Source organism: Lithobates pipiens, unplaced genomic scaffold (genome assembly GCF_037356315.1).
Source record: "Lithobates pipiens isolate NorthernLeopardFrog02 unplaced genomic scaffold, aLitPip1_a1.2 Scaffold_7, whole genome shotgun sequence".
Classification (NCBI taxonomy): Eukaryota; Metazoa; Chordata; class Amphibia; order Anura; family Ranidae; genus Lithobates; species Lithobates pipiens.
In genome coordinates, this window is record NW_027507892.1 from 2,084,870 (window position 1) to 2,105,790 (window position 20,921).

A 20,921-nucleotide genomic window follows, 5' to 3' on the forward strand; every position below is an offset into this window, starting at 1 on the left:
GCGCCGCCGGCGGCGCGCTCCCGATGGCAGGGCGGCAAATTTAAAGGGACGTACATGTACGCCCATTTGCCTGCCTGTGCCATTCTGTCGACGTACATCGTCGTGCGCTGGTCGGCAAGTGGTTAAGGGTATATAGGTATCGAACAGGTCCGTTTCACATGCACATCTACAAACCTCTACCACAAAGAGCAGCAATTCTCAACCAGGGTTCCTTCAGTATTGGGCCATTTCTGCCTCTCGGATAAGTTCCCACTCACACCATTGATCTTTTTAGCTATCTGTAAGGAGGTAATTCTTCCCAATGACCACAAGTGTAACGAGCATTCTTCCCACCGACCATCACACTAATGTATCATAATTTGTAGACTTCTAATTTTTAGCAGGGTTTCCCTGAGACTGGAGAACTATTTCAAGGGTTCCTCTGTGTTGAAAAAGTTGAGAAAGGCTCAACGCATGCCTTTCTTCTAAAAATAGTAATTATCTGGCTATAATGGTGGCCCACTGGCTTCAGTACTTTGAGTCCCGTACTTGAAAAACAAAAGCCACCCTTGCATGTCTGTGGAGCTTTTTTGTATGTTCTATAATTTGTAGTTTTAATTTCAACCTTGAATTTTTGGAGTCTTGTCTTGTAATCATAGTGCCAAAGGGAACTGCTGCTCAAAACCTGCACATCTCTGTGGTTTATGGTGCCGGCTGGTGAAGCTTTGCAATGCTCCCCACATGGAATGAACAAACAAGGCAGCCTCTCTCCAATGGCATTGGTCTTTACAAAGCTTTATTATTTCAGGACTGGATCGCAGAAGAGTCCAAGATCATGATGATTAAGCACTTTTTGGGTGAAACTTGTCAGAGCTGGGCCTGGTCTGGGTGGACCCTTCTGTGATCTGGTCCTGGAATAATAAAGCTTTGTGAAGGCCAATGTCATTGGAGTGTGACTGACTTCTTTGTTCATTGCCTTGAACCATGATGGTCACGCAACACTCGCACCTACAACTTCATTAGAAAAAATGGTATCCATTTCAATTCCTTTTACTGTGATCACCGTTTTGTGCTCCAAAACAATACTATCCTTTTTACTCTGGTAATGTGTCAATAAATTAAAAATGTATGACATTGATGTTTACAAGCTTTAATCGTCTTTCCATTTATCTACAGGAATCGCCTACCTTGGGGGAGCATGCAGCGCTAAACGTAAATGTGTCCTGGCAGAAGATAATGGTCTTAATTTGGCCTTCACTATAGCTCATGAGCTTGGCCACAAGTAAGATTTTACAAAATTTTTAATCACAGTACTTTTTTGTTGTGTGCAAAGTCATGTTATATGGTTTTTCCTAAACCACTGGGAAGGGAAAGTATTGAGTAACTGAAAAAATGTAATATATTTTTTAAAAAGTTGCATTGTCCTTTATACAGTCGCATGGGATTCTTGGATCTAGTCTAATGCCGCGTACACACAATCGGAATTCCGGACAGAAAAAGACAGATGAGAACTTTTCATCGGAAAATGCGAGCGTGTGTACGCTCCATCGGAATTTAGCTGTCCGAATTTCCGCCTGCCAAAAATTGATGGCATGTTCTCAATTTTCCCGACGGAAAAACTTTCTATCGGTAATTCCGACACGCCAAAAATCAGGCATGCTCAGATTTAACTACGAGACAGAAGCTATTGGCTACTGGCTATTGAACTTCCTTTTTCTAGTCCCGTCGTACGTGTTGTACGTCACCGCGTTATAAATCGGAATTTGATGTGACCGCGTGTAGGCAAGACAGCTTGAGCCGAATTCCGTCGGGAAAACCATCAGAGCTTTTTCCAACGAGAATTCCGATCGTGTGTACGCGGCATAAGGCTTGCATATGTAGATGGGCAAATGTGGCATTCGGCACACTCAGCTTGCATTCGAGATCAGTTTCATATCCTTAGGATTGATTTCATAAAAGTTCTTTCATAGGTGCTTCTGATGTTCATCTGACTTCTAACCTGTTTTATCTACTTTTGAAGACCTTTCTACCTATCAAAGAGACAACAGGGAGAGCAGGTGAAATCCCTACAGTGACAGTTGTCACTAAAACATGAGTATCTTCTAGGAGAATTCCCCTCTACTTGGGTATAGTGGTAGTTCTAAAATTTCAGATTTCCGTTCTCTCCTGGTGACAGTGGTTCCCATGACATAAGGTGAGGGTGAGTCTCCCCACAGGGACGCAGACCGCAATAAAGAACGTCAGAATTTCCAACCCTGCTCCTCTCTATTCTAAAATAAAAAAAATAAAACCCTTTGCTTTGGGTGTACTATCACTCAAAAGCATGTTACCTAATAGCTTTACATGGTGGATTGAAAACGGAATTCGCTGGGTCAATGACCTACTCTATTTGTGGCCGTAAAAATCTTGAGAGGATCTCTATTCCCAAAACCAAATATCCTTAGGAAAATACTTCATATACTCGTATACTGCTTGCATCACATTTGCTCTAAAGATCCTGGTCTATTCCTCTGCCTTCATCCTAAAGATTTTCAGCTGATCTGTATTTATACTTCAGAATAGAAGCATGACTAGAACCTTTCCGGACCGTAGAAGGGCCTCCCTGACCCCGGTAGTGCAACCCTGGTAGTTATGCCACTGGCGTCAGTAGTTTTTTTTATTTTTGTTATTTGATTTTATTGTGTATTTTATTTTTTATAATATATATATATATATAATCAAGAAGGATTGCTGTTTGATGCTTTTTGATGAAAAGATTAAAACATCCAAGGTATACAGGCAGTCGTAGTATACTTTGGATGTTTTAATCTTTTCATTAAAACACTTTTTGTGCAGCAATCCCTCTTGATTTTTCTTGATTTTTTTATATGATATAAACCCTTGGGAAGGCTTGATTGCTTTATGCAATGACCGACGTGCACCTCACCCTCTGCAATATATATAAATATATATATATATATATATATATATATATATATATATAATACATATATATATATATATATATACATATACGTATGTATGTATGTATGTATGTGTGTGTGTGTCTGTTTGTATGTGCATATACCCCTCTCATTTTTGTGAATATTTTCTTCTATCTTTTAATGTGGCAACACTGAAGAAATGACACTTGTCTACAATGTAAAGTAGTGAGTGTACAGCTTGTATAACAGTGTAAATTTGCTGTCCCCTCAAAATAACTCAACACACAGCCATTAATGTCTAAACCGCTGGCAACAAAAGTGAGTACACCCCTAAGTGAAACTGTCCAAATTGGGCCCAATTAGCCATTTTCCCTCCTTGGTGTCATGTGACTCGTTAGTGTTACAAGGTCTCAGGTGTGAATGGGGAGCAGTTGTGTTAAATTTGGCGTTATCGCTCTCTCTCTCTCTCATACTGGTCACTGGAAGTTCAACGTGGCACCTCATGTCGGCAGCTGAAGCAGAGCAATCGCTCGGCTGCCGCCGCCATTCTCGTTGAGGGAATCGGGAAGTTAATGGTTGTGGCTTCACTTCCAGTGTCCCTAGAGCGCATATGCGAAATGCGATGCACGTCGTAAGTGGTCCCCACTATCTCCTGGAACCTGTGTGTTTCCCAGGAGACAGCGAGGGGGGGGGGGGTGCGGGAAGGGGCATGACTCCCGTGGGATTCTATTCCCGGAAGTGGGTGCAGATACCTGCTGTGATGAAGTGAGTGATTATCGTCGCATAGCTCTCCGTTCCCCTGGACGTCCACCCGTCTGTCGTGAGTGCAACAGAGGATGCTCGGGATAGTTCATCCACAATATTTTTTCTTCTCCTGCTCATAAAGATCTGGCACAATCTTTTCGCTGAAGTGGGTACACGACGGGATGTCGTAACGTGGCTCAAGCACTTTCAGCATGTGTTTAAAGCCCTCGTTTTGCACAACCAAATATGGCCTCATGTCTGCACCTATAAACACACCAATAGCTTTTGTGATGGCTTTAGCCCGGTCCGATTGTGCAACAAGGGGCTGCTTAAATGCCGTGGCGATAAGCGGTTGTTGTACAGCTTTCGTTTTCACTCCTGTCAGGGAAACACCGGGGTGATATCGCTTCAAATGCATGGCCATGCTTGACGTGTTTCCAGTGTCATATGGCTTTCTTGTGCCACAGTGCCTACACACCGTCACGGTTTTATCCACTAACCTCTTTCCTTCATCATATTTGACAGGGAAGCCAAAATGCTCCCATACAGGGGATTTAAATGACATGGGGCGTTCAAGCTGTTCGCCATGACCACACTGTGTGGACTGATTCCTTCCCCAAAGTAGAGGCAGGATGTGGAGGTGATTCGGTAGCCTGGAGGACGTTCCAGGGGAGGACGGGACACTGGGCACAGCGGGCAGTCGGTCTCCCGACTCGCCAGTCAGGGAAGGCAGGGGAGCTCACCTGGGAAAAAGGAAAGAAACTGCGCTAAGACCTAGAAGCGAACATGTGTGACCGACCACAAAAATCGCTGAAAACTCAGTGAAAGCAGCAATCCTTCCACACAAAACCCCAATACAGCGAATAAAAAGAGAAAAAAAATAGGATCGGGACAGGGCCCCCCATTCCACGGCAGAGACAGGGACCCCCGCTCAAATGGAACTGACTTCTAAATAGTCTAAAAGTTATACAAATGCTGCAATTGATAGTGAAAGCAACAAAACCCTTTGTCATATTAGTACTCCAAAGCAGAGGTGTGTAGAGAAGTTATAAACAACATCAAATCCCCCTGTGATGGAATCCATGTGCTCCTCTAAAACGCTATAACTTCACCGATCCACCTCGTGAAAGCCCCTTCTGCTTAGTGCTGCTACCAGAAGTTTTAATACACAGCACCTTTTAAGATGTCTTTCCACTTGCTTTTATCACTCAGTTGTGGTGGGCACTTCAATACTCCATAACAGATACAAGGCATTGAAGGCACAATGATGTGATAAAAATTACATGTAAACATACAAGGGAATGCTCGGCACATTGTTTATTTAAATAAAAGGTATACCACCATCTCCCCCCCCCCCCCAATAAAATGCAGCTTATTACAAGCATAAAAACATAGTCAGCATATCGCTGATGATTTGCGACAAGCTCACCACCGATCAAAGTTCCTCCAAACAGACCGCCGTGATGAGTCCCGGGATGGCGCCCATCGTGCCGCGCTGATGGGTCGCAACATGATTGGCGTCATCCCGGGGACTCATCACGGCGGTCGTTTTGGAGGAATTTTGATTGGTGGTGAGCTTGGCGCAAATCAGTGATACGCTGACTATGTTTTTATGCTTGTATGAAGCTGCATTTTATTGGGGGGGAGATAGTGTTATACCTTTTATTTAAATAAACAATCTCCCCCCAATAAAATGCAGCTTATTACAAGCATAAAAACATAGTCAGCATATCGCTGATGATTTGCGCCAAGCTCACCACCGATCAAAGTTCCGCCAAACAGACCGCCGTGATGAGTCCCGGGATGACGCCTATTGGCGCAAATCATCAGTGATATGCAATGTTTTTATGCTTGTAATAAGCTGCATTTTATTGGGGGGGGGGGGGGAAGATAGTGTTATACCTTTTATATAAATAAACAATGTGGCTGTGCCGAGCATTCCCTTGTATTTTTACATGTAATTTTTATCTCATCATTGCCTTCAATGCCTGCCAGTGCCCTTGTACCTGTTATGGAGTATTTAAGTGCCCACCACAACTGAATGATAAAAGCAAGTGGAAAGGCTTAGATAGGATTAGATAATCACTAACTACTATCTAATAGATAGTAGTTAGTTATTAGGTTAGATTAGGTAATAGATGTAGTGGTACCGGCATAAAAGAAGTTTGGAATGAGGGCAGGCAAGGCATCCAGCGTGACTCCTCTGGAATTCCTTCACTTGGGCTGACACAGGCTGAACAACTTGCGCTGGGGGTGACGCCGGGTGTACCAAGATGGCCGCCCGCTCTGAAGCTAGACGCTGATTGCATGGGGTGCCGATCCGAACAGGTCGGCCCGTTCGGATCACGGATCGGTCACGATCCGTTGCACCCCTACCGGAAAATAATGGTGGCCACACAAAATATTGACACTTTGGGCCCAATTTGGACATTTTCACTTAGGGGTGTACTCACTTTTGTTGCCAGCGGTTTAGGCATTAATGGCTCTGTGTCGAATTATTTTGAAGGAACAGCAAATTTACACTGTTGTACAGCTGTTACATTGTAGCAAAGTGTCATTTCTTCAGTGTTGTCACATGAAGATATAATAAAATATTTACAAAAAAGTGAGAGGTGTACTCACTTTTTTGAGATACTGTGTGTGTGTGTGTGTGTGTGTGTGTGTGTGTGTGTATATTTATTCTTTTTTTACCTTTTTTTTTTACAATGCTATTTTTAATCGTTTTTGACAGGTTTTTGTAGAAGTAAGTTGGGGGGCTTTGGTGAAATATCAGGGGTCCAAACAGACCTCTGATGTTTCACCTTTAAAACAGAGAAAGTAGACTGAGGACACAGCGCTCAGAGCTCCATCTCTACAGCCTCAGCTGCACAGAATGAACAGACTGGAATAACTGTACAGTTTAACTGAGTAAACAGTTTACTCAATGACTCTATTCATTCACATAAAGAAGGGACCGGTAAATGTCACATTTACTGGCCCCTTCCCTTTTCATCCTGACACCTCTTCTGCAGCAGCCTGCAGGAGAAAGGAGGTGGAAACCTGGCAGAACTGTGGGAGATGAAAAAATATTTTTTTTAAAAATACGTTTTGGTATTGGTCATTTTCGGTATCGGTTTCGGCACCAAAAAACCCATTCGGTGCACCCCTATTTTATATACTTAAAAGCTAATACACCAGCGTGTTCTAACCCACTTTCCACACACAGCAGAGGACCCCATTACTTAAGCATCAAGCACTAGACAGGGTAGTGCAATGTGATTAAAGTCTAGGAAGCCTTGTGATCTAGAAAGAGTCTACTACAAATCTCTAATTTTGTAATACTGGCTTATAATTAGTTTGAGTCATTAAGGTCCTTGGGAAAATATGTTTATATGTAATACAGGATCTGACAAATATGGGAACATGGTCTGTATTTTTCCCATTGTCATTTCTAAATGCTTACTGTAAGCCTGTACTTGGCTTATTGGAATTCATCCAGACCACATCTGAAAAAAATATATAAATGCTCTTTAGTCCATTTTATAATGAATAAGCACAAATGGATGTTGCTGTTTGAAGTCATGCAATTTAAGTAGTACATGTTTTCTATGGTAAAAAAAAATGTGCATTGTGTAATGTGATACATTAATGTGCATTGTGTAATTGTGTTAGACAGAAAATTAATATTAGGGGTATATAAGGACTCGGTCTGGTGTTGAGTTTATTATTTTTTCATTTTTTTTGTTTATTTCAGGGCTCTTAACTCCTATATAGCTCTATTAATAAAAGTAATGGTGTTTGATGAACTGTTAATCATGTTGGTGGCTTGAATTATGTTAATGGCCTTTGGTAGCCTCTTACACAGGCTCAGTGACCACTAGTAGTCTCTTGCTTTGGCTTGTTGGCCTCCAATAGTCCCTTGTATCATGTAGTTGATCTCTAGATCTTAGTTAAACAAACCATGTTGATTGTCTCCACCATTTCCTTGCAACATATTGGGGGTTTCTATGTGTTATATTTTTCTAGAAGTCCCTTGCACCATGTTGATGGCCTCTAATAGCTTCTTGTAGCAGGCCAGTGGCTTTTTTGCATCAGGTGTGTGGCCTCTTTTGTGATTTTTTTTTTTACCTTGTTGATAACCTTAGCTATCCACTCTAAAAGCCTCTTGCTTCAGGCTAGAGGCCTCCAGTAGTCTTTTTCCATGAGATTGGTGGTCTCACCAGGTTAGCAATCTCCTGCATAATTTGTGATTTTAGGTAGCCTCTTGTCTATTCTCATGATCTTTTGTAGTCTCTTTCAGCAAGTTGTTTCTTTCTCTTGCACTTTGTTGTTGGCCTCTAATAGCTTCTTGTTCTAGGCTAGTGGCGTCCAGTAGTCTTTTTGCATCAGGTGTGTGGCCTCTATTAGGCTGGATTCCCACCTATGCACTTTTAGTGCTTTTTGCATTTTTGCAGATTTGCACTACAGTCCATTTACCATGGTTTCCTATGGAACATGATCTGTAGTGCAAATCTGCAAAAAGCACAAAAAATGCCATAGGTGTGAATCCAGCCTTAGTCTTTTGCACCATGTCGATGACTTCTGATAATCCCTAGCTCCAAGCCAGTGTCCTCTGGTTACCTACTGAAAGCATGTTGGTGGTTGGTCGTGTTTAGTAACCTAGTAGTTCTAGGAATTGGCGTAGTCAAAAAGATGTGTTTGCCGACATCTTATTTTTACAATTTTCAGCATATCGTGTAGACACCTATATCCTATTTTCCTAGATTGATGGGCGTGATAAATTTCAGTTTGTGTGTTTATGTTGCTTACTGCAAGGGTTATTTTATGGCTGATTTTGGGGGGTTCTGCTTTTAATTAGTAGCTGAAATGGGTTTTGTTATTTGGCCACTTCCTGTTCAACGACACACCCATACGTGTGTGACTTTCAGTGGTTATACTGGGATGATGCCTGCAGCTGCAGGCATCACCCCGGTATCGTTTTTTTTTTTTTTTTAGAGTTGGTAGGCTAACCCAGTGTTTCTCAAGTCCAGTCTTCACGGCACACCAACAGGTCATGTTTTCAAGCTTTAAATTATTTTCAGGTGATTTTATCAGTTTCACTGCCTTGGTAGTTACCACAGCCGTTTCATCAAGGGAAATCCGGAAAACATGACCTGTTGGGGCGTCTTGAGGACTGGAGTTGAGAAACACTGGGCTAACCAACCGGCTCGATTGCTATTCGTAGCAGTGGGAGTTAACGTTGCTCCCCACTTGCTGCCTTCCGCAGCTCTCTCGGGCTCTCATGTCCTATTGGAAGACCTGAGCGACTGGTAGAGATGGGCTATTTTCTAAAGAAAAAAAAAACCTCTATTCATGATTCAAATCAAATTTTTTTTTCTTTTTTTTTTTTGATGGACACCGCACCTGTCCTAAGGAGCTGCGGGAAGGAGTTTTTAGGCGAGGCCGCGGCTTTGGTCCATGACGTCCGGGCTCGCGGACTAGGCCGAAGCCACAACCTCACCTAAAAACACCTGCCGGCAGCTCCTGAGGACCACGCGGTCAGATAAAAAAAAAAAAACATTTGCTTAAATTTTGAATCAATTGGACATCTCAACTTGATTCAAGATTTAAATCGATTTTTTCCCCAGCCCTAGCAAATGGCTGTCACATCCGGTGGCTGGCCAGGACGGCCAAGCAAAGCCGGGATCAACTTTTATTGGCTGTTCATAATAGTAACCAGGAAGCGATGACATGACATCACTTTCGGGTTTACTCAGAAACCATCGGTGACATCGAAAGCATTCAACAACACCAACCTTGGGATTTTAATAGACCCCAGATCTCTCCATAAAGAGTATATGTCACATGCTTGTTGCTGTCTCAAATATATTTACATTCCTTGTGACAGCAATAAAAGTGACCCAAAAAAAAAGTATAAAAAGAAATAAAAGAAATCAAAAAAAAAAACTGCCTCTGGCCTCCCATACTTGTGCACAAAGGAGAGAGTGCGTTTTGGTCCTGCACGCACACAAACGGCGACTGTCGCTCACATGAGGTATCCCCGCGAACGTCAGATAATGGGCAATAATTCTAGCACCAGACGAACTCTGTAAATCGAAAGTAGTAACCTGCAAAGGCTTTAAAGCATCTGATATGGATAGCAAAATTTGACGTCATTTGTTGCCATTGCACAGACGTATAACTTCATCTTTTAAATTTTACAAAAAAATTTGTTATGCATTGTGTTTTTTTTGCAAAATAAAAATAAAATTCAAAAAAAGTATTTGAAAAAAAACGCTGTGCAAATACCATGTGACATAAAAAACAAAAAAAAAAAACAAACAACCAATTTATTCTCCAGGGCCTCTCTGCTTTAAAAAAAAATAGATCTACTGTTTGGGGTTCTAAGTGATTTTATAGCAAAAACTGTAAACAAAAAGTGCTAGAAAAAGCCCGGACTGAAAGTAGTTAAAGCTGAACTCAGGGCAGATTTTATATATATATATATATATATATATATATATATATATATATATATATATATATATATATATATATATATATATATATATCTGTGTGTGTGTATTTATCGGCGTACAACACGCACTTTTTTCCCCTTAAAATCAGGGGAAAATCGCGGGTGCGTGTTATACGCGATCCTCCGCGATTCCTGGGCTCTGGCCGGCTTTCAACCGCCTTCAGCCCTTCTTGCGGCTTTCGGCCGCCGTCGGCCGTACTCGCCGGCTTTAGGCCCTTCTCGGCTGTTTTCGGCCGCCGAGAAGTGCCTAAAGCCGCCGAGTACGGCCGAAGGCGGCCTAAAGCCGCCAAATACGGTCGAAGGCGGCCTAAAGCCGCCGAGAGCGGCCGAGAACGACCGGGCGCCGCTGAGATACACAGGACATCTCGGCAGCGCCATTTTTAAAAATAAAACCTAACACTGAGGGGACAACGATGCACAGGCTGCAATGAGGACAGGCTGCAATGAGGACAGGCTGCAATGATAAGGCTTCAGATGACACTGACAAGGCTTCAGATGGACACTGATAAGGCTGCATTGATGGGCATTTAAATGTAAGTTTGTTTTTTTTCCTTAAATTTCCCTCCTAAACTTGGGGTGGGCGTTATACGCCGATAAATACGGTGTGTGTGTATGTATGTGTGTATAAAATGAAAGCAATTATGAGTTTTATTTTTTTAAAAATGCATTATCGAATGAAAGTAGTTTAGAAACTGACATAGGACTTGATATCGGCTGCTGGGGCCTATTTTGAATGTGGTCAGCAGTGTACAGTGTTGGCACTAAAGGTTTGATATACAGTATTAGGTTTACCAGTATTTAGTCGTCCTTCTTCAAACAAAAAATGCGTCTACAATATCATTTTCACTGTGTGAATCAAACACCAAGTGCCAGAAGTGCATTTATATTGCCGGTTATTAATTGGTGTTAACACTAGGTTTGATCTGTGATGTATCAGTAAGGAGGCTTTCTGCCTGCAGTCAGAAATTATATGTCAAAACTAGAATCAGCAATAAAGAAAAAACTCAATACCTGGAAGGAGTGTTATCCCTGTTTGAACTCTACAGGATTACGTTTTCCCTCGAGTAACACGCAGGAAGCCTTTCTCGGTACTGTACAGTCATGTCTCTTACAATTCACTAATGGAAATACCAGGATATTTCTCATATGGATCTTTGGTACCAAAATTACAATTTGAAAGTTTGAAGGGGCAATTTTTCTCAAATTAACTGGTTCCTAACATTTTCTCAAGAAAAATCATACCTATTGTAATGAAACCTGTTCCATGGGTCTAGGATTCCATTCAAATGGCAGGTCTGGATGAAATTTGAAAGGCTTTCTAACAAAATTAGTTGACTCGATGGCAAGAAAGAATCATCTCGTGAACAATTTTTCAGAATTTCCATACGAATGTTTCAATGAAAGTCAAACCATGTATGACATTGACCAGAACATACCCAACCATGTATGACACGAATATACCCAAATCCATGGCTCCGCTCCAGATTGGCTCCTTTCATCCCACATGGACAACCGGGTGCTGGCTACCACAGTCCGTCTTCACTTTTTCAAAAAAATGCCTTCACCCAAAACCAACCTTTCTTGACACGTTTCTTCACTACTGGCTTGCTCTGAAGAATAGGTGACTTGCCCTGTCCTTGTAAGCAAGCCAGCAGTAATCGAACGCTTCAAGGAAGGTTGGCTTCCGGTGGAGACATCAATGTATGCAGTTTGTATTTTTTATTGTCAAATTAAACACAGACAGTTTGGAATGCGTCTTGTATATATATTTTTTTTACTTCTAACCAAGTATGGCCAGCTGTATCCCAGATAGCAAGGATAACTTGCCACCAATGTTTGGCCGTGTTGAATTGTAAGTCTGTTAACTTGCTGCACATTTTCACTGGTAAGTTGTACATTGCAGAACAATTGAAGCACAAGTTCTAGTTGACAATTTTCCAATTTATAGCAAACTTGCATAGCAAGTCTCTCGCAAGGGTTAAGTTGCAGTGGTGAGTCTACAGCAAGAGCTCTGCAAGTCTACAGCATGAAAATTCAGCCACAGTGACCCCCTGTGGTGGGATGACTATTGCACAACATAAATATCTGGAATCATGCAATGCGCACTTGCTGCAATTGTGCAACAAACTTGTGAAGCCTGGCAAGTCTAGCAATAGCTTAGCAAGTCATTTTCAAACTTGCAGCTCAACTGCTTGCTATCTGGGATAGGGTCCAAACCCTCCAAAACCTGTACATCATAGAGTGCAACTGTATGGCCCTAGGTGCATTATTATTGCAACTCAGCATCTGCATCCTGCTATCAAAATGCGGAAAAAAGTGCGGCATTGCAGTTTTTGCATAGGACCACCTGACTTGGTTCCATTGATTGCTTTGATTATTTAGGTCAGCAGGACCTAGTCACTATGTGGTATGTTCTTCGCAGTATGGTCACCTTTGCATGCTGTGATTTTAATAAATATGTATGATCCTTTTTCATATTAGGGATGTCCTATTTTATGACCCTAGCAGACACCTTCAGCTGACAGATCGGATTATATTAGACAATGGACTATTGTGAACCAAGGTTCAGATGAGGATCTGTTTTGACATTTATACACATGGGAATCCATAGTGGTTACAACATCGGATTTGCTGCTTACTCCAAAATATAGTTATTATAAAGCAAGGATAATAACAGGAAGCAGCCTAAAGCGACAATGCCACAGGTGTGTTTTTTGCACACGAAGTGCATAGTAATTTAGAATGCACATGAAAATGTATGGAATTTGACAAGGAACACCTCCATTGTTCTCAGGACTTTACGTATTGCTTTTATAAATGAGCTTCACTGTTTTGAAAGCAGTGGCAGACACGAAGGACATGTTCCTGTCATGTCCCTGTCACTACTGTCCACCATGTTACCTGCAGGTAGTGGCAAGTTCGAACATACCTGGGTTTGGTTTGATGTGGGTTGGGTGAACATTACTAAAGGTCAGGTGCTGAATTTGAACACATTTGCGTTTCATGAGAGCCCAATGTTAAAAAACACTAATGCCGTGTACACACGACCGGACTTTTCAACATCAAAGGTGCGACGGAACGATTCCGGCAGACCATTCGATCGTGTGTGTGCTGCAGCAGACTTTTGATTTGCAAAAATCCGACAGACTTTAGAATTGGAACATGTTTCAAATTTTTCTGCCGGAACTCCGCCGGACCCAGTTCCTACCGAGAAATCCGCTCGTGTGTATGCTAGTCCGACGGACAAAAACCGACGCGAGGGCAGCTATTGGCTACTGGCTATGAACTTCCTTATTCTAGTCCGGTCGTACGTCATTACGTTCGAATCCGTCGGACTTTGGTGTGATTGTGTGTGGCCAAGTCCGTTCATTCAGAAAATCCGTCAGAACTCTGTCAGAACTCTGTCAGAACTCTGTCAGAACTCTGTCAGAACTCTGTCAGAACTCTGTCAGAACTCTGTCAGAACTCTGTCAGAACTCTGTCAGAACTCTGTCAGAACTCTGTCAGAACTCTGTCAGAACTCTGTCAGAACTCTGTCAGAACTCTGTCAGAACTCTGTCAGAACTCTGTCAGAACTCTGTCAGAACTCTGTCAGAACTCTGTCAGAACTCTGCCGAAAGTCTGTCGGACCTAGTCCCTCAAAGTCTGGTCGTGTGTACGCGGCATAATAGTAATTTTCTAGGCTAATAGGAATGGGATTGTCAAAAAATGCCAGGGGGGGAGGGGGTTTGGGGGGGACACATATACACCAAAAAAAAACATTTTTCTTTAGAAATTTTAAATGGAAAAAATAAATAATTTTAGGCCTGACATATACAGTATTATACATTCTCTGAAAGCAGACACTCTCGCCTAGAGAATAAAATAGCAATAGTTAAATTTTTTTAATGTTACATGATATTACCGCTAAGATCTAGGAAATGCAAAAATTCAGTAAAAAAAACACACTAAAGTTAATTTTAGGGCAGACAAACACAATAAATTACCTAATTTTTTTTTGTAAAATATGAGGTTACATCAAGTAAATGAATACCAAACATGTCAAACCTTAGGATCCCTTTCACACGATCGGACAGATCAGGTCCTCTATGGGATGGCAGATGTCAGCGAATATGATCACCGCCATTACTAGTATAAAATAAATAAAAATTCTAGCATAAGTACCATAGTTTGTAGACACTATAACTTTTGCGAAAACCAATCAATATACGCGTCTTGGGATTTTTTTTTTTTTTTAACAAAAATATTTAGCAGAATACATATTTGCCCTAAATTTTTTGATATTTTTATTTTTTTTAAATGGATTGGTTGTGTTTTATAGCAGAAAGTAAAACATTTTCTTATTTCTGTTTTCAAAATTGTCTTTTTTTTGGTTTTATAGTACAAAAAAATAAGTAATCAGTGGTTATCAAATACCACCCAAAGAAAGCTCTATTTTTGGGGGAAAAAAAGGATATAAATTTTTATTTGGGTACAGTGTTGCATGGCCACACAATTGTCAGTTGAAGTAACATAGTGCCGTATTTAAAAAAAAATGGCCTGGTCATGAAGGGGAGTAGGGTGGCGTAAATCTTTGGGAGGTCAAGTGGTTGAATAACATGCCTGGGAGGTGACCTGACCCTGCCTGTGAAGAGGCCCATCTGTGTGAGATAGATATATATATATATATATATATATATATATATATATATATATCTATCTATTTAACCTACTACAGCAAAAATAACTTTTTAAGAAGAAAAAACGTGTGTTTTAATTGCCGGCAAAATGTCAGCTCCTAGCCACTTCATTCTGTTTGTGTACAAAGCAGCCACAGATTCCCTTCATCTATAGCAGACCCTTATTCTACACGAGGGTCTGATATAGATGTTAATGGGAGGCTCACAAAACGAAAATAGAATTTTTTGAATTGGCTTTTATAATGCTTTTAACTTTGACTTCAGGTATTTCCTTAGTATTGAGACACCAAGTAGCTTGAAATCAAAAATAATATGCTCCATCCTTGTAAATGTTTAGTGATATTATCTTTACTAGGAATAAATCAAGGGTTCTCAGCCTCCGGATGAGGTTGCGCTCTCTTTGTTGCGTTTATAGATTATCAAGTTGTTTGAAGTCAAGCTTGTGCTTGTCGGGATAAAGTGATAAAACATAACGCTTATTTTAGGTTTCTCATTCGTACAAAAGTTTATTCAGTATCCAGTATGAATGGGACATTATTGTGTCTGATGAATCGAAGAGCAAAAAAAACCTAAATCAGTGATTTTCATATAAAAGAGCAATTAATATGTCTAGATATAAAAGCAAAGGTTGCCTGTTTTTTGCTGCAGATGTTGAGATTGCATCATTGTGGACCTAACCTGGTGATAATCGGGTCAATGTTAGAATGCGTAGAATTTGTAAGGCTGCTTAGTATCTTTTAGGAGTTATCTAAAGGTTCAGATAGTTGAAGCGTTGATCATATGATGACTTCATCTACATGAGAGTGTAAACACTGTGACAGTGTGAGGCCCTGCAACTGTGGAAATGGAAGAGAAAACAACACAGGATTCACATTAAGACCTAACTATCGTTTCTGAGGGGAGAAAGCTGTGTTTTTGGCTTTCTCTGGATTCTGTAGTCCCAGATTGGGGCCTGGAGCTTGAATGTTCCAAGGTATCTTGGGAGGGACGGAACCTTCAATCCTGTGTCCTGGATTTTACTGGATGCATGCAGCCTTTGTGAGCACACAAAGGTGTTCAGGGTCGTTATTCTCAAGTCCGAGGATATCCCAGGGCTCCCAGTTTGGAGATCGTTCCCATATTGGAGACAGGAGGTCCCACCCGTGGGTCAGAGGTGCCACAGCCAGTAGTCAAGAGACGGGAGGTCTCAACCGGGAGTCAGATGTCCCAGCCAGGAGTCAAGAGACCAGAGGTTTCAACCAGGGGTCAGCAGTTCCCCAGGAGGTCCCATCCCAGGAGTCAGGTCGGCTTCTATTGGGGTGTCAGGAGAACCCCTATGCAGAGGCCAGAAGTGGCCCATGCAGCAGGGCTCTGTGACTAAAGGCTGAGTAAGCCAAAAAAACCTGGCGAGCTGGGCAACACAGGGGGACTGGTAAGAAGAGCAGTGGGGTTGCTTACAAGGGAGCCAGGTGGTTTGGATTTTTTTTAGTTGACTGTTCATGTTGGAAGAACCCCTGTGTGTGGAACTGATGTTTATGTGAACTTTCCTTTTGCTCAATAAAAGTGGGCTGCCACATCCTAGTACAGTTTGGACTGGCAGAACTCATTGGACAAACACCTACCATATGAGTCCAATCACCCCAACGCCTAAAATCATTATGTTTATGATCAAAGCTTTAATGTATTGAGGAATGATGCTCTGGCTTTTCCACCAGAAGCGGGTTCTATTCCATGCCTTCTGGTTGTGCATCCATATTGAATAATTTTGAACTGCAGTACTACATTATTCTATCGCATATTTATTTATTGAATGATTGGCCCCAGCTCCAAAATGCCAATTTTTTTTTTGGCATGTTAGACATTTCAAGGAGTACAGATTTCAATACGCTGGAAACAACTGTTGACTGTTATGTTTCTCATGGCAAGGAAAGCTATAAATGATCTTCTGTTTTTAATATGGAATGGGTGGAGGCCACCTTCCATAAGAAAATACAGGTCCGCAAACTTTTCAATATCTTGGAACCTTTCATTCAAACCTTGCCCACTGAAACTCAACAATCTATAATAAAGTGTTTAGATTATACTCCTTTGTCCTAAACTAGGCAATCAACTAATGACCCTCCAACTGATCTTCCACCTCTTACCTAACCTATATTTCATGTTTTGTTAGTTGTGTCCTTCCCCCACCCTCCCTCCAATTGCTAGATAACAGACTGACCACCATCCACGCAATGCATTGCTTAGTGTCTACCATTATACCTCTGTCCTCTGTCTTGCAGGTGTTTTTTTTTTTTGGGGGGGGGGGGGGGGGGTTTACAACCGCTTTAACACAACTGCTTCCCATTCGCAAGTGAGACCTTGTAACATTGAGTCACATGACACCGGGGAGGGAAAATAGGTAATTGGGCCCAATTTGGACATTTTTGCTTAGGGGTGTGCTCACTTTTGTTGCCAGCAGTTTAGACATGAATGGCTGTGTGTTCAGTTATTTTGAGGGGACAGCAAATTTATACCGTTATAGAGGCTGTACACTCACTACTTTACACTGTAGCCAAGTGTCATTTCTTCAGTGTTGTCACATGAAATTATATAATTATCTAATAAAATATTTACAAAAATGTGAGGGGCGTACTCACTTTTGTGAGATACTGTGTGTGTGTGTGTATATATATATATATATATATATATATTGTGTGTATATATATATATATTACAGTTAGGTCCAAACATATTTGGACACAGGCACAATTTTCATACTTTTGGCTCTGTATGCCACCAGAATAAAAATAAAACAAAACTATCCAAATTAATTTGAAGTGCAGACTTTCATCTTTAATGAGGGGTTGGACATAAATATCAAGAGTACAAATTTTAGGAACTGCAACCATTTTTATACACAGTCCCCTCATTTTCAAGGGCTCAAATGTAATTGGACAAATGAATATAAATAAAATGTTCTTTTTTTATATTTTGTTGAGAATCCTTTACTGGCAATGACTGCCTGAAGTCTGGAACCCATGGGCATTACCAAAGACTGGGTTTCCTCCGTTCTGATGCTTTGCCACGCCTTAACTGCAGCTGTCTTCCGTGGTTCTTTGTTTGTGGGTCTTTCTGCCTTTTAGTTTCGCCTTCAGCAAGTGAAATGCTCAATTGGGTTGCGATCAGGTGATTGACTCGGCCATTGCAAAATGTTCCACTTCTTTTCCTTCAAAACCTCCTAGGTTGCTTTTGCAGTGTGCTGTGGATCTTTGTCCATCTGTACTGTGAAGCACCTTCCAATCAACTTTGTTGCATTTGGCTGAATCTGGGCTGACAGTATATCTCTAAACACTGCAGAATTCATCCGGCTGCTTCTGTCACATCATCAATAAACACCAATGACCCAGTGCCACTGAAAACCACGCATGCCCATGCCATCACACTGCAAGCTCCGCCATGTTTTACAGATGACGTTGTGTGCTTTGACTCATGAGTTCTTCTAAGCCTCCTCCACTTGTTTTTCTTCCCGTTATTCTGGTACAGATTCTTCTTAGTTTCATTCATCCAAAGAATGCATTTCCAGATCTGGTCTGGCTTTTTTAGATTTTTTTGGCAAAGTCTAATCTGGCTTTTCAATTCTTCCGGCTTATGAATGGTTTGCACCTTGCGGTGAACCCTCTTTATTTGCTCTTGTGAAGTCTTCTCTTGATTGTAGACTTTGGCAATGATACGCCCACCTCCTGGAGAGTGTCCTTCACTTGTTTGGATGTTGTGAATGGGTTTTTCTTTACCATAGAGAGGATCCTGGAATCATCCACCACTGTTGTCTTCCATGGACGTCCAGGCCTTTTTATGTTGCTGAGCTCACCAGTGTGTTCTTCTTTCCTCAGAATGTACCAAACTGTTGATTTGGCCACTGCTAATGTTGCTGCTATCTCTGATGGATTTATTTCATTTTTTAAGACATACAAAGGCCTATTTCACTTGCATAGACAGTTCCTTAGAACTCATGATGTAGGTTCACAGCAATGGATTGCAAATGCAGAACAACACTTAGAATCAACTCCAGACCTTTTACCTGCTTTTTTGATGAAGAAATAACAAAGGCGTAGCCCACACCCGGCCATGAAACCGCTTTTGATTCAATTGTCCAATTACTTTTGGTCCCTTGAGAAAAAGGGGGATGGTTGTTCTTAAGAGCTGTAATTGCTAAACCCTTCCTTCAATTTGGATTTGCATACCCTCATATTAAACCTGAGTCTGCACTTTAAGCCCATATCCTATTGTATAACTATAGATGAAATATGTTTTGGTAAATGCCAAATACCTGTGTCCATATATATATGGACCTAACTGTATATTGCATTTTATTGTAGATAACGTGTTTTTTTTTTTTGTTAAGTTTACGTTTTTAAACTTTATTACGTTTTCATTGCAGTGTGCACTTTTGATAGTAAAAAGCATTGCCAAATCAGCATTTTATACTTTATTTTTGTGGATATTATTATTTTCTAAATAATAAATCATATAAGTAGATTCATATGTGTATATCACCTGTTTGTTATTTTCACATTATTTTTATTATATTAAAGTATATTTTAAAAATTTGGGTAATAGGTGACATAAGCATTTATCCTCCAAAGCCCATCAGATTTTGCTGTCCGTGCTGAACGTCATGTAGCTGTCAGAAAGCTGAGTGCTGTATTATTATCTTGAGACATTTTCTGCGGTTACATCATGGCCTGAATGACCTCTAGTTCCTATAAACATGATTATGAAGAACTCTCTCCTTTCTCCGTTACAGCCTCAGTGGAGTAAAATGACACAATGCTTTTATTCCAGAACTAATCGCCTACATTAGTAAAGGCTGTCTCTTGGGTGGGGGTTCAAGGGGGATCAAATACACATTGCCATCAAACTTGTCATGTCCTATCTTGCAAAATGACAGAAAGATAGTTTGGTACAGGATAAGTGAAAATGGGAACCACTATGAGCTGATCATGGGAACCAGCTAGATTCCTTTCTTTCAAGCGATAAAGCCTAACTGGTTGCTTTGGACATCGGTTTCAGCTTTAATAACTTTGCCCCTTTAAAGACAGCTCAAATGCGGGAACTGTCACTACCAACTTGACTTTTTGAAGGAGAGCTGTACCAAGAAAAATATGTAGGCCATCATTGCTGACCACCTTCTAGGTGTTCCTTGGCTTCAGTACCTTCTGAGTCATTGGCTCAGGACACGCAGGGGAATGTTCTCTTAGCCCCTGTACACACGGTCGGAGATTTCGACAACCAAATCTGTCGGATTTTGTCCGAAACTGTTGCATACACACGGTCGGACTAAGTTGTCGAAAAATCCGATCATTCAGAACGTGATGACGTAATTTCGTTACGATGGGACTACGTTCAGGCTAGTAGCCAATAGCTTTGATGTAGGAATTTGATCTGAGCATGCGTGGCACTTGGTCCGATCAAAATTCTCTACACATGATCGGAGTATGTCCGATCGAACCAGTTGGTCGGGAAATATTTCCAACATGTTGAAAAATTGGGTCCGACGGAATCAGTCCGATGCATACCACACAGTCGGATTATCCGACGACACGGTCCGATAAGACACATTCCGACGGATTCTCTGACCGTGTGTACAAGAGCTTAGATTGGGGACCTCCAAACTACAGCCTGAGGGCCACATCTGACCAGCTTCAAGGTTTTACCCCGCCTACAGCAACTTATCCCTTATTTGCTTCATGTGTTTCCATGGTGCAGGTAGGCTGGCCGCCAACGGTAAAGCAATGACTGATCGTCCAGAGCACATGGCATCATTTGTTGCTATGGTGCCCAACTGAACCATAGAAACATATTATGCGGAGTCAGGGCAGCAAATTCCAGGGCCAGCATTCAGGAGAGGGACCTGCTTCACCTACTTTCCTTCTGTCCTCCTGGCATGTGCCATGCTGCCACTATGGTTTAGAATGCATGGCAGGATAGGAGGACTGAGGACATCCGAATATGAAAAGAAGGCCTCTGATGTCCAGGAGGGCTCTGATGTGATAGGGGCTTCTGATGTAAAGTTATTTCTTGAAGTGTGGTCATTCATTTATAAAACTGAAAATTTTGGAGACCCCTGCCTTAGATCGGTGA

The 20,921-nt window shown here is 41.4% G+C and overlaps 1 protein-coding gene across 1 annotated transcript in view; it reads left to right on the top strand.

Annotated features, from left to right (window-relative positions):
- The window catches only part of LOC143959299 (A disintegrin and metalloproteinase with thrombospondin motifs 17-like), a 435,585-nt gene that overhangs the window by 203,971 nt on the left and 210,693 nt on the right, over positions 1 to 20,921 (top strand). The window contains exon 8 of the mRNA XM_077467981.1: positions 1,156 to 1,261. Within this exon, the coding sequence (XP_077324107.1) occupies positions 1,156 to 1,261 (106 nt within the window). The remainder of the gene's footprint in view (positions 1 to 1,155; positions 1,262 to 20,921) is intronic.